General features: G+C 42.4%; 1 protein-coding gene across 8 annotated transcripts in view; it reads left to right on the plus strand.

Moving 5' to 3' along the window:
- DST (dystonin) overlaps positions 1-14,331 on the plus strand; it is an 883,569-nt gene that overhangs the window by 228,024 nt on the left and 641,214 nt on the right. For 4 of the 8 annotated variants that reach the window (XM_033936420.1, XM_033936422.1, XM_033936423.1 and 1 more), the window contains 2 exons: positions 4,066-4,155; positions 9,444-9,479. In XM_033936420.1, coding sequence (XP_033792311.1) covers positions 4,066-4,155; positions 9,444-9,479 — 126 coding nt within the window. The remainder of the gene's footprint in view (positions 1-4,065; positions 4,156-9,443; positions 9,480-14,331) is intronic. The other 4 variants (XM_033936427.1, XM_033936425.1, XM_033936429.1 and 1 more) reach the window with 1 other exon arrangement.

Here is a 14,331-nt window from a genome sequence, read left to right on the forward strand (position 1 = left end):
CCCCCACATCATGTGCAGCATTTTTCACTATTGCTCACCATTTCTCCTTTTATCGCCCCTCTCCAGCACCATGCCACACCTCTCCCTCCATCACTATGTCCAACATTCTTCCCCCTTGCATCCCCTTCAATTTGTCCCTCTGTTCCCTCTCCACCACCATATCCAACATTTCTCCCTCTCATCCTTCTCTTCCCCGTGTATCTCTTCCTCACTCCTCTCTCTCTCCCTATGCCCAACAATTTTCCTCTTTCTTCCTTTCCCTATGTGCACCATCTTTCCCTCTCACTTACACACTCAACCCCAACAATTCTCCCTTTCTATCCCCTCCCTTGTGTCCCAAGTTCATGCCTCCTCCCTTCCTTCTGTGTCCCTATTCCGTGCCCCCCCTCCTTGCCTTCCAACCTTTGTCCCAAATTCATGCCCCTCCCATGTTCCAACGCATCCTCCCCCCTTCTTTTCTCCCTTACTTGTTCAGGGCCGTCCAGCCTCTGCCGAAGCTGGATCAGTGTCCCCTGCAAGCACGTGTCCGTCTTCCTTCCAGCTTGGCTGCTCCTTCAGCACCAGCTGCACTTGTTTGCCGGGACAGCGCGTAGTGGCTCTTGCATGCTGCATGCTGCTGACCCGGTTCTGTTATAGGAGTGATGTGGGGTAGGGTAACTAGAGCTTTATTACAGGAGAAAGGGCATAGTTCTAACTGGAAGATGGCTATCTTTGAATCTGAAGGTCACAGATTTATGACCTGCTGCTGTACTAATTGAGTGGAGGGGGAACCAATCTGGGAGATATATATATATTTTTAACTCTATTTTTATTATATTTTTGCATTGTAGTGGGGTGAATAGTACATATTTGAAATGCAGGGAAATATTGTCGGTACCCTCTACAGGTCTACACCACCTGAAAAAACCCCTGAATATATTGTGCCAGGTTCTCAAAGGAGTCGCAGTCCAAGGTAAAGGACTGTTGCTTTAGTCTACATGGATGGGGTTAATAATTGGAAGAGCATCCCGGCAGCTGAGGCACCAAGGCCTGGTAAAGGTTCCAAATCAATTAAGTTGGAAGCTCAAAGGAACAGAAGAATCCAATATCTGGATAAGGCAGTCATTATTGGATCTTATCTGGCTAGTGAAAATATTCAGCCTGTTTTCCAGATAACATGTTATCAGGATAAGGGATATCAGACTAAATATTGCCACTATCTGGATAAGTTCCAGCACTGATTGCCTTATTCAAACATTCTGCACAGACAACAATCAGCCTAGTGGAGCTTTATATCTGAATATTTTTTGATCGCAGTCGGAATTTATAAAAAGAATGCTGACAGTAGTGGTTAAATACTTAGGGCTAGATTCACTAAACTTACCTAAGTGATCCGATCCGTGGCCGAGTCTTCCCGGGCGACCGATTCACCAATCCTCCTCATGCAAATTGCAGCGATCGGAGGCACGCCCCACAGCGACCCCACGCATCGCTGCAGAGCGATCCAGACGCATGCGCAGACCATCCTCTTTGCCCGTAGATATGGTCCGTGCATGCGCCTACTCATTTTGCCTAACTGATACTTGTGGCATAGCAATCCAGTGGACAAAGAAACGTGCTGGTGCTTTTGCCTACAAAAGGAGCTGTTTTTCTTCAAACACCCGCCCATCGGATATGCTGCAGGGAAGGGCGGGAAGCGAAGGTTGCAGGTTACTCGCGAGCCTGTGTTTTTAACTTGCAGTTTTAACCCGCGGGTTTAAAGCGGGGCTCCTCACGGTGTGTTCTGTTCTGTTCCAGTCTGGAACAGAGCAGAACATGCCGTAGTGCAGCCCCACTTTAAGCCCACGGGTTAAAACCATGGGCTCGCACTGCAGGGAAGGGCGGCAGAGAGCAGGACAGTCGGAAAGGACTTGATCGACTGGTCCCCAGCAGTCACTTCTTTTTTGATCGGCCAGCCCAGTCGGTGTTCCTGATTTTGTTTAGTGAATCACTGCCTTCCTACTTTTGCATACCATTTCCCCTCATTTGCATGCACAGATCGGATTGGTGTGGATCGGATCAGGAGGAAGGTTAGTTAATCGGGTCGGGGTCGCAAACTGGTCGGGACACGATCGGTAAGGTTAGTGAATCTAGGCCTTACTTGGCTGTATCTTCCCATTTTTCAGCTACTGATAAGATACATTGGTGACATATGGGGGAACTTCAATTTGTACATCTGTGACAGACACTATATAAAGTGCTAAAGCAGTGCTTTGTAGGAGGGCATAGTCACACCAAACAGTTCTCTTCAATAAAGAACTTCTGCAAAGATGAGAACTCCATTAGAACTGTCTTAGGAAAATACTGAGGCCCCAATATTCAGAAAATGTGGAGCTCCTACAATTATGCACCTAAATTAGGCCCTCTATTACTAAGCTGCAGTAGAGGGTTCTACCATGGTTTGGAGTGTGAAATGCTGCGATGCTCATAGGAATTCTAGGCTGGGGTAGAAATCTCTACCGTGACTTAGTTCCCTATCTTTAGCTAGACTTAGGAGCATAATTTTTCAGATGAAAATTAACCTTATTTTAGGAGCTTAAACGTTATACTGATAAATTTAGTCTTACCATTCATTTACTTAAATTTATGAGCCTTGTGCTAAAAGTCAGTGCTAAGCTTATAACTTCTTTTTACTAACTGAAATCCACCCCTGTTACAATCCAAATTTTATGCTCCTAAATTTAAGAGTTTGGTGAGATTTTGAGTAAAATGAATATATCGTATATACTCGAATGTAAGACAATCCAAATATAAGTTAAGGTACCCTTTTTCCCCTCAGAAAGGAGGAAAAAATTTGACTCAAATATAAGCTGGGGTGTGTTAATATTCCTGTGCCCTTCCCTGCCAGGATCTGCACCCAGCCCCCCTCCCTCCCTGCCCTGACTGGCTCTCCACCCTGTCCCCCTCCCTTCATGCCAGGCTCTGCACCCTGATCCACCTTCCTGCTTTGTACCCTGTCCCCCCACCTCCTGAAGTCCTTCAGTCCTCCACCAAGCCTGTCCTATGACCTGGTGTGGCGGGACAGGAGGGATCTGACAAATTTTTTACCTTCCGCCTGCCTCCCCTTGTATACCTTTTTGAATCCCTGGTGGTCCTGCGGTGTACCGGGCTTTCTGCACTCCTGCCCCATGCTGAGCCCCTCCCTGTATGGCTGCCTCGAGTTCTTGCGGCCCAGTGGTGTACCGGGCAGGAGCAAGCTTTTTGCGCCTCTGCCCAGCCCTGAGCCATTCCATGAATGGCTGCCACCAGTTCTCACAAGTCTCACGAGAACTGGTGGCAGTCATTCAGTAAGTGGCTCAGCGCCAGGCAGGAGCACAAAAAGCTCACTCCTGCCCAGTACACTGCTGAACTGCATGAACTCACGGCAGAAAGCTTGCTCCTTCCCGGTACCCCTCTGGACCATCAGGGATTTAAAAAGGTACGCAGGGGGAGGCAGGAGGGAGGTAAAAAAATTGTCAGAGTCGGCTGGGCCAGGAGATGGGAGGGATCCCTCCTGTCACGCCACACCAGGTCATAGGGCCTGCAACAAGGCGGGTTGGCGCTGACCCAAATATAAGACAAGACCCCCCATTTTTGGGCCCAAATATAATAATAATAATAAAACATTTATATACTGCAATACGTCACGGTTCAATGTGGTTTACAATAAATATCTCATCTTATATTTGAGTATATACGATACAGTTAGCCCTAGTAAATTTTCAAAGCAGCCAGTTTATAACTCTCAAAGGGCTTCTTTTACAAAGTTGTGGTACTGATTCTTGGCGCATCAACTGTGACAAAGCCCATAGGAATTAAATTGTCTACATCGTATTTGTCGTGCGGGAATTGCTTCCTTGGCTTTATAAAAGGGGCCCAAAGTTAGGAGCATAAGTCCTTTGAATGTAGTCTCCTGAGTTTTTCAGACTGAGAATTGACGACATTTTTTTCTGCTACCAAATCAATGTATTTTACTTATTGTATCAGATAAGAAAGTTATCAGAAATGTGTGTATTACAAACTGCTTTCCCCAGAAAAGGAAAGTGAAACTTTCTCTTTTACATCTAGGTACGGAAACATGTGAGTGACCTCTATGAAGACTTGCGTGATGGACATAACTTAATCTCACTTTTAGAAGTCTTATCTGGAGACACCTTGGTAAGTCCTCCATAGTTCTTTTGGTTTTATATAGTTTTTTTTTTTGTTCAAATTTTTTTTTTTTGCATGATGAATCCCATAGAACAAGAAGTGTATCAGTAACAAAAAGAAGAGCTCTAGGGAAGCACATGAGATATTTAACAATGTTTTTTAAAAATTTCATTTGACAGAACCATATATTTTGTCCTTTAAGGACTTAATAGAGAATGGGCTTGGATGTCATCCTGTAGCCACATATCAAATTGCTTGTTGATTAATTTGGCATACCTAAAGAAGAAAAATAATAATACTGCTACAAGAATAAATACCATGGTCAAGTCAATAACCAAAAATCAAAAATATCTTTAGTCTAAATATTGTAAATTGTAATGTATATAAAAAAAAAAAAGGATTTTACAGAATAGTTGTTAAAACACATCCATACTGTGAAAAATTGCAGGAAGACCTTAGGAAATTGGAAGACTGGGAATCCAAATGGCAGATGAAATTTAATGTGGACAAATGCAAAGTGATGCACATTGGAAAGAATAATCCAAATCATAGTTACCTGATGCTAGGGTCCACCTTAGTGGTTACCACCCAAGAAAAAAGATCTAGGTGTCATTGCAGACAGTAGGCTGAAACCTTCCACCCAGTGTGCCATAGTGGCCAAAAAAGCAAACAGGATGCTAGGAATTATTAGGAAAGGGATAGTAGTAAATAAGACCAAGAATATTATAATGCTTCTGTATCGTTGCATGGTGTGACTTCACCTTGAGTATTACATTCACTTCTGGTCATCGTATTAAAAAAATATATATAGTGGAAGTAGAAAAGATTCAAAGAAGAGTGACCAAAATGATAAAGGGGATAAAATTCCTCTCGTTTCTTATGTTCTTATTATTGAGGGATACGGGAAATCCGGGTCTCCAAAAAGGAGCACCTAAATGGGCCTCTGCATGTGCAGATCGACCTTGGTCTGATCCGGTGAAGGCGTTTCTTATGTTCTAATGGGAGCGGTGATAAATTTTGTCACCGGGTCATTTTCTATTGAAAAGAAGATTGCACTGTAAGCAAAAACACACAGTAAAAACCTTTTTAGGTATATTAAAACCCAGAAGCTGTGAAGAGAATCAATCTGACCGCTAGACGACCAAGGGATAAAAGGGGCTCTCAGGGAAGACAAGGACATAGTGGAGAGATTAATTCTTTGCCTTGGTCTTCACTGAAGAAGATCTGGGAGAGATACCGGTGCAAGAAATTGTATTCAGTTCTGATGAATCAGAGAAACTCAAACACATTTCAGTAATACTGGATGATGTAATGGGTCAATTTGACAAATTGAACAGTAGCAAATCACCTGGACTGAATGGTATACATCTCAGGGTGCTGATAGAATTGAAAAATGAACTTGCAGAGCTATTGTTAGTAATTTGTAATTAAAAACCAGCATAGTACCGTAAGGCTGGAGGGTGGCCAACATGATGCCAATAATAAGGGTTCCAGAGGTGATCTGGGAAATTATAGACCGGTGAGTCTGACATCGGTGCCGGGCAAAAAGATAGACTATTATAAAGAACAAAATGACAGAACATAAACTTAAGCATGGATTAATAAGAGAAAGAAAACTTAGTTTTTTAGTCAAGTGAAGTCTTGCCTCACCATCTACTGCATTTCTTTGAAGGTATGAATGAACATGTACATAAAGGTAATCTGTTGATAATGTGTATTTGGATTTTCAAAAGGCATTTGACAAAGTACCAGAAAGCTTTTGATAAAGTTCCTCATGAGAGGCTCCTGAGAAAATTAAGAGTCATGGGATTGGAGGCAATGTTCATTTGTGGATTAAGAATTGGTTATCAGACAGAAAACAAAGGGTAGGGTTAAATGGCCATTTTTCTCAGTGGAGGAGGGTAAATAGTGGTGTGCCATAGGAATATCTGTACTGAGACCAGTTCTATTTAATTTATTTATAAATGATCGGAAAATTGGAACTACAAGTGAGGTGATTAAATATGCAGATGACACTAAACTGTTCAAAGTTGTTAAAATGAATGCAGACAGTGAAAGACTTCAGGGAAATTGGAAGACTGGGCATCCAAATGACAGATGAAATTTAATGTGGACAAATGCAAAGTGATGCACATTGGGAAGAATAATCCAAATCACAGTTAACAGATGCTAGGGTCCACCTAAGGGGTCAGCGCTCAAGAATGCTGAAAATGTTTGCCCAATATGCGGCGGCAGCCAAGAAATCAAACAAGATGCTAGGAATTATTAGAAAAGGGATGGTATACAAGACTAAGAATGTCATAATGCCTTTGTATTGCTAAATGGTGCAACCTCACCTTGAGTATTGCATTTAGTTCTGGTCTCCTTATCTCAAAAAAGATATACCGGCACTAGAAAAGGTTCATAGAAGAGCAACCAAGATGATAAAGGGGATGGAACTTCTCTCATATGAGGAAAGACTAAAGAGATTAGGGTTCTTCAGCTTGGAAAAGAGACGACTGAGGGGAGATATGATTGAAGTCTACAAAATCTTGTGCAGTGTAGAATGGGTACAAATGGATTGATTTTTTAATGCATCAAGATTTATAAAGACTAGGGGACACTAGATGAAGTTACAGAGTAATACTTTTAAAACCAATAGAGAAAATATTTTTTCACTCAGAGAAGCTCTGGAATGCATTGCCAGAGGATGTGGTAAGGCTGGTTTAAAAAAAAAAAGTTTGGACAAGTTCCTGGAGGAAAAGTTCATAGTGTTATTGAGACAGACATGGGAGAAGCCACTGCTTGCCCTGCTACTATTTGGGTTTTTAGCAAACTGGGTTAAAAGATATCTAACAACCACTCTGTATCATGTTACTTGGCATAAATATGCCATCAAACTACAGTATTTTTTTTACCTTCTTTAATTGATCATATATGTTGTCTTTTATACTTTTTTCAAAAACCCTCATTGATAAACCCTCAAGTAGTAAACTAAGAGGTTGGTATATTATTTGTGAACAGTTTTCAGTGCATAGGACCTCCCATAATGTACGTAATCTCAAGTCCGCATTCTGTCCAATTCATGACAAATAATCGTTTATACTATTACTTCCATCCCATCCCTTATATTTTTACGGTTTTTATACCAATATGTGTCTGAATTTTATATCTATTTATATTCAAGTTTCAAGTTTATTTAAAATTTCTTATACCGCCCAATTGAGCCTTCTAAGTGGTGTACAAAAACGAAGAACTTTTGCGCATGAAAAGTATGTGATGATCTTAAGGTAGCCGGACAGGTTCAAAAGGTGACGGCGGAAACTAGAAGGATGCTTGGGTAATTAGGGAGAGGTAATGTATGGCCAGTAGGAAAAAGGATGTATTGACTGGTGAAGCCTCATTTAAAATATTGTGTACAGTTCTGGAGACCGCACCTTGAAAAAAGATATAAACAAGATGGAGTTGATTCAGAGGAAGACTACTAACATGGTCGTTGGTCTTCATCATAAAGCGTATGGGAACAGAGTTAAACATCCAATATGTATATTTTGGAGGGAAGGCAGGAGAGGGGAGATATGATAGAGACATTTAAATTCCAATGTGGCATAAATGCGCACGTGGCAAATCTCTTTCAGTTGAAAGAAAGCTCTGAAGTGAGAGGGAGTAGGATGAAGATATGAAGCGATAGACTCGGGAGTAATCTAAGGAAATACTTTTTTATAGAAAGGGTGGTAGATGTGTGGAATAGTCTCCCGGTAGAGGTGGTGGAGACAAAGACTTTAGGCTCCTTTTATCAAGCCGCGCTAGCGGGGTTAACGCACGCGACTTTTCATCACCCACTAACCCCTGCGCTGGCCAAAAACTACCGCCTGCTCAAGAGGAGGTGGTAGCGGCTAGCGTGGCCGGCGGTTTAGCGCGCGCTATTACGTGTGTTAAACCGCTAGCGCGGCTTGATAAAAGGAGGCCTTTGTCTGAATTCAAGAAAACGTGGGACAGCCACGGGAGATCTCTCATGGAGAGGAGGAGATAGTGGATGCTGCAGATAGGCTGACCAGATGGGCCATTTGTCCTTTATCTGCCATTATGTTTCTATAAAGGAAAGTAAGTATTACTTTCTTTTAAAGAATACTAGTGTAACACATCAGATGCACATGCAGAATTTAGACACAACCACTTACACCAGCCACAGAGTTAATGTAAGTGCTCACGCCTAAATGCTGGAAATATGCACATAAGTGACCTTTAAGATATGCATGTAAGAGTGAGTTCTACCCATGCTTTGTCCAGACTCCGCCCACCACCAAATACGTGCTATTTTCACAGAATAGTGCTTAAGTGGAATTTTGGCACGCATGTGTATTCGGCACATAAAAGTGCCAGCTTTATAGAATTACCCCTTAAAGAAAGAAATAGACAACATACGCTATGCAAACTGTGCAGTATTGCCAATTGTACTCTACAGTATTGTGGATTTAGATGAGCAGACGCCAAACTTCAAGTAGGTTGTATCTCTAGGTTAGGTAGGCTGCTGTCTAGGTCATAGAGTTAGCGAGATGTTACCACCACAGGAAAGTTAAATAGACCCTAGTATTACACATTTTAAATTTTCAATAGGCCCAGCTCTCCCTGATGCAGCCATTTAAGCGAAACACGGCCGATGAACGTAGAGACCATTCTATCAGCCATCATTATTTGAACCTAACTTTTCAACCAAGTATTTTTTGAAATAATATGCAAGTCTGTTGGTTGACAACTCTTTTTAATTATTGTACGCACAAAAGTTTCTTTTCAGTGTGTGATGGTTAGAAATGGTGAGTCACTTGACCAAGCATTAATATTTTCAGAATGGCTAATATGAAAATGCCTTTTTATCTTTCATATACAGTCTCATTACAATTTACAGTGTTTCGGCCAAGGGTATTTTAATTTTATTTTTTTTTGTAAATTAATATAGCCTACCAAAATGCAAAACGCACACAGCTGATGTGGTTTCGTCTTTCTTATTTTAGTGTGCATTTGGGAAACGCTAGCTATCTTTATGTTTTGCCTTGCAAAAACAGAATATGTAATAAATTGTCACAATAAAAACACCAGGAGTGCCATGAAACACCCTCCCTGTAAATAAAGTAAATACTGTGTCCCTTCCTGCTGTGATACATGTAACAACACCCTCAAGTGCCATCTTTTCTTGATTGTAAGCATGACTTCCTTTGCTTGGGATGTCTCTTCATTGTGTTCTTTTCATGCTCTTCTTTTCATTTGTGGTCTGTCTTGTGTCTTTGCTGTCCTTTCTTTTATGTCCGTTATATCATTAGCCAAGGGAACGGGATTTTTTGAAGACCTTACGGTTGGTGAGTTCCTCAGAAGCATGCGAGTGTGAGCAGCATGAGAATTTGGAGGATGAGGATAAGGGGGTAGGTGTGGACCCCTGTAATCATACTAATGTGCTGCAGTGTTTTGGCGACTGATACATTTAACTGCCAGTAAATGTTAATAGTAGTTGAATTGGTTTCCAAGTTAAAGAATTATGTAGAATGCCTTCTGCTTCATTTGTGCTGGGAGCCCTGTTGGGTGCTCGTGGGAGGAATTTGAGCACTCGTGGCTTTCATTGGGTTTCCCACCACATCTAATGGAGATTAGAAATATTTCTGTCATCCAACTAAAATAGTAAAGGTTCTTTTTTAAAGAAATAGCAATAATAATAACAACTTTATTCTTATATACCGCCAGTCCATGCCAGTTCTAGGCGGTTTCCAAGAGAAACTGAAACAGAAACTGAAACAGTCAGCGAATTATACAGAATCATAGTAAGATACATAACAAACAAGTGAACAAAACAGTAAAAAAAACTTAGGTTACAAATCTATCAAATCATTGCGTTTTTACTAGTTTTCTGAAAGAGTAGTAAGATGAAACACATGGAATAATTTTACCAAGCCAGTCGTTCATTTTGGCTGCCTGAAAAGCAAGAGTTCTATCCAGAAATCTCCTGAAATGACAGGATTTTATAGTAGGACATGCAAATAGATGAAATGGGAAACGAGGTAAGCTGGAGACATACCAAAAATTGATTTAAAACAGATACAGGCACAATTGAACAGAACTTTAACCTCCGTTGATAACCAGTGTAATTTTTGGTAAGAGGGACTGATGTGCTCCCATTTTTTTCAAACCGAAAATCAACCGTACAGCTGAATTTTTGTACCACTCGTAATCTTTTAAAAGTTTTCTTATAGGCACCCAGTAGTCAAAGATGCTTACTATAGATGACTGGACTTACAAGTAGAACGATGCTGCATCAAAATATTTCTTGATAGTATGTTCTTGAGAAGAATCTAGGGAGTGATACTTAAGTGGGTGTCTCCGTTTAGGTTCCCATAATGCTGTGCCTATTTTGTAATGGCAACTGGGTGTCTGGATATCATTATAGGGCCCGATATTCAAAATAATTAAAACAGTTAGGCTAAGCTCTTGACCATTTAAGCCGCTTGTCCAGGGCTAAACGGGCATTTCCAGCGGCACTTAACCAGATGGTTTGCCCCAACGCCAAATCAGCTACTTTGGGGGCATTCTGTGTGTGGAGTCAGCAGTTAACCAGTTGAGTGTGATATTTGGCATTTAACTGGTTAAAGTTAACCACATAAACACGACTGCAGAAAAGTCAGTCCTATCTTTATTTGGTTCTTTATAATTGGTTAAGAGCCGAATATTGAACTTTGAATACCCAGAAATTTAATACCGGAGCCCGGACAAGGCCTGGCATCAAATTTCTGGGTATAATGCCAGTGGCCATTATCAAAACGCTGTGCACCGCCGGCTGAATATGAATGCCCAGAATATTATCGTAAGCCAGCATTGGCAGATGTGACTGCAGTTGCACCAGCCGTAAATCCTCGCCACTTAAACTTCGGCACGGGTGTGCAGAAATGGCAGCATTCTGTAAGTGGCAGCCCCATCCATGCTCTCCCTTGCGTTTAAGCGCTGTGCTACTTATCTGCCTAGTCTCCAAGCTGCCACTTATGCACTTAATTGTGCATTTGTCTGCAAAAGGATGAATAATACCTGCTTGAGTGGCAGGTTTGTTTCACAGATCAGTAGGGAAGTGACTCGGATGAGCTCCTCTTCGCTGAGTTCAGCACAAACTGCTAGCAGGATCCAGAGCAGCATGTGAAAATTACGCCCCCCCTCCCCCATCAAACTGAATGCTATGAATAAAACTCGGATTTTGGATGCACATTGATTCTTCTGTTCTATTTTTCATGCTGAGGAACAGGCAGACCCATTCTGACTAAACAGACATTCAATTTTTGGGAACCATGTTACCAAGTAGGGCCAAAATTGGCTTTCTGTTGAACCTAAATGTGTAAATGTTTTTCTAAAAGGGCCTCTCTCTCCCTTTGAGAAGCCGGGCATAACTATGGACAGCTTCTGAGGTCCTTTTTTCTAGGGAGAGAAGAGTTGATGTACCTTTTAAGATGTCTCCATAAAGGGACACCCTCTAAAGCAGCGTTTCACAAACTGTGTGCCGCAGTGAGATTCAGTGTGTGCCGCGAGACACCGGTGAAGAGGAGAGGCGCCTGACTGCTTACAGGATGTGCCTCTCGTGGCGAGAGGCATGTCCTGTAGGCCATCGGCTAGCGCCGGCACCTCTCCGCACCTCTCCTTCCAGGGTTAGCAAGCTCAGGGCCCCATCCGCGTGGACATCGATGTGATGATGTCACACATGCACGTGATGCCATCACGTCAACGTCCACGCATGTCCAGAGGCCCTAAAGCCGCGGCCCCGAATTTAGTGTACCATGGCTTCAAAGAGTTTTGCCACGCACTGCTCTAAAGTTTCTCCTAGAGCCAGATTTTCAGGATTACTCCGTTTTATAAGCATGTGATAGATTTGCATACAGTGATATACTGTAAATGTGTTTATGAAAGTATCGAAATAAGTTTTGTATTTCCCTTTTCACGTTAAACCTCCTTTATTTACTAAGGGCTCCTTTTACTAAGCTGCGCTGGCGGTTTTAGCGCCGCGTGCGCTAGACACTAATGCCTCCATTGAGCTGGTGTTAGTTTTTCCGCGTAGCGCAGGGGTTAGCGTGCGCTAAAAACGCTACTGCAGCTTAGTAAAAGGAGCCCTAGAAGTTTTGTGTTACAATTTAAGATTTCTTAAGTGTTTTACAAATTGTATTAAAATTAGGGGGAAAACACTGAACATATAAATACCGACTAAACAATACATCACAAACGTGAAACGATAGGAAAGTGGGGGGAAATACAATTTAAAATTAAAGAAAACATGAAGGGTAAACAACAATCGGGAAGCTGGGGAATGAAGATTATTAGCTAACCTTGGCTATTTCCAAGTCTATTCAGTAGTTGTAAGCATCTCGGAATAGGTAGCTCTTTAGATTTCCCTTAAATTTTGTCTAAATTTTTTCCCGCCCTAACATGAAGTGGCAAGGAATTCCATATTGTAGGGGCCGCAATTGCAAATGAAGTGGCCCGACACGTGCTGATGATTTTCAGGGATGGTGTATAAAGAAGATGTCGAGATGAGGATCTCAGGACTCTTGAAGGTTCGTGTGGAATAAGGAGCATGTGCCGATCACTATCACCAGCGACTCATCTCATGTAAATTTAGCGAATCTTCGCTACTCACTGTCAACCTCTTTTGCGTGCGTGTTTTTTTGAGGACGACTCGCCTTTTTGAAATCTCTACAATAATGGCTGCGATAGCTGCCCATCGTTTTTTACCTTGAAGTTTTGAGAATCTAGCCCTCGGTTCTCTTTTCCTGCACCTCCAGCATTGTTTCCAAAGAATTCCACCCCCCCCTCCGAGATCAGCAGTAATCCTTTCAGAAACTGATTTACAAAGGCTCTTTTCCTATTCTCTGTCTGTGTGCAAAGAAATCTTGATTCATAGACAACCCCGCGAAAGACAAAGCACACGCCGACAACTGAGCGCAAGACGGAGGCGCGCGCCAAAGAAAATTACAGTTTTTAGGGGCTCCGATGGGGGGTTTTGTTGGGGAGCCCCCCAGTTTACTTAATAGAGATTGTGCCGGCGTTGTGGGGGGTTTGGGGGGTTGTAACCCTCCACATTTTACTGTAAACTTAACTTTTTCTCTAAAAACAGGGAAAAAGTGAAATTTTAAGTAAGATGTGTGGGGTTACAACCCCCCAAACCCCCCACAACGCCCCCACAACGCGGCGCGATCTCTATTAAGTAAAGCCACCCCCACCCCCCGTCGGAGCCCTAAAAACAGTAATTTTTTGTGGCGCGCACCTCCGCGCTGCGCTCAATTGTCTGCGCGCCTTTGTCCCGGCGTGCTTTTGACCTGACACCAAAATCTTAGTTAATCTTTCCCTTCAAATCTTCAAATTACTGACAGAAGCCAGCAGTCTCCCTTCCCAAAGCAAGCTATCAGCTGTGTGACAAAACCACCTGGATAGGTGAAACAAAGAGGCAATTGCCTCTTTCTTTTGCTTATCATCATGACCTGAATCTTTCTCTCTCATTTCTCACACAGTCAGTCTTTCTCTCTCACTCTCTCTCATACCCCCTCGCCAGCCTTCGTCTAGTTTCTCTCTCTCTCTTACCTCACCCTTCACTCAAGCCTAGATGCACTAAGACAGGGGTAGGGAACTCCGGTCCTCGAGAGCCGTATTCCAGTCGGGTTTTCAGGATTTCCCCAATGCATATGCATTGAAAGCAGTGCATGCAAATAGATCTCATACATATGCATTGGGGAAATCCTGAAAACGCGACTGGAAAACGGCTCTCGAGGGCCGGAGTTCTCTACCCCTGCACTAAGAGGATCTGTAAGACTGTGTGGGTCTGCTCTGATCTGATTTTTTGGCCGATTCAAAAAGAACTATTGATGCACTAAAAGGTTTGCATGCAAATGATTTATGCGGAGATTTGTCATAATCTCTGACTCTTCCATCTGACTGGTTGCTGTGTAAGCGACTCTCATATATATGCAGAACTGGTAGGGAAAGTCTGAAAAGCCCCGAAAACAGCCTCCTGCCACTTAGCTGTTCAGGGCAGGAAACCTTTTTTTTTTTAATGGGCATAGATGCTGTGCATGTTGCATGGACAATATCTGCCCCATTAAAAAGAAAAAAAAGCACCCCCCCACACCGATGACGGCCCTTCCCTACAAACCAGCACCAGAAACCGATTCCTCCTTCCACCTTCCACCTTCT

Source organism: Geotrypetes seraphini, chromosome 3, assembly GCF_902459505.1.
Source record: "Geotrypetes seraphini chromosome 3, aGeoSer1.1, whole genome shotgun sequence".
NCBI classification, from domain to species: Eukaryota; Metazoa; Chordata; class Amphibia; order Gymnophiona; family Dermophiidae; genus Geotrypetes; species Geotrypetes seraphini.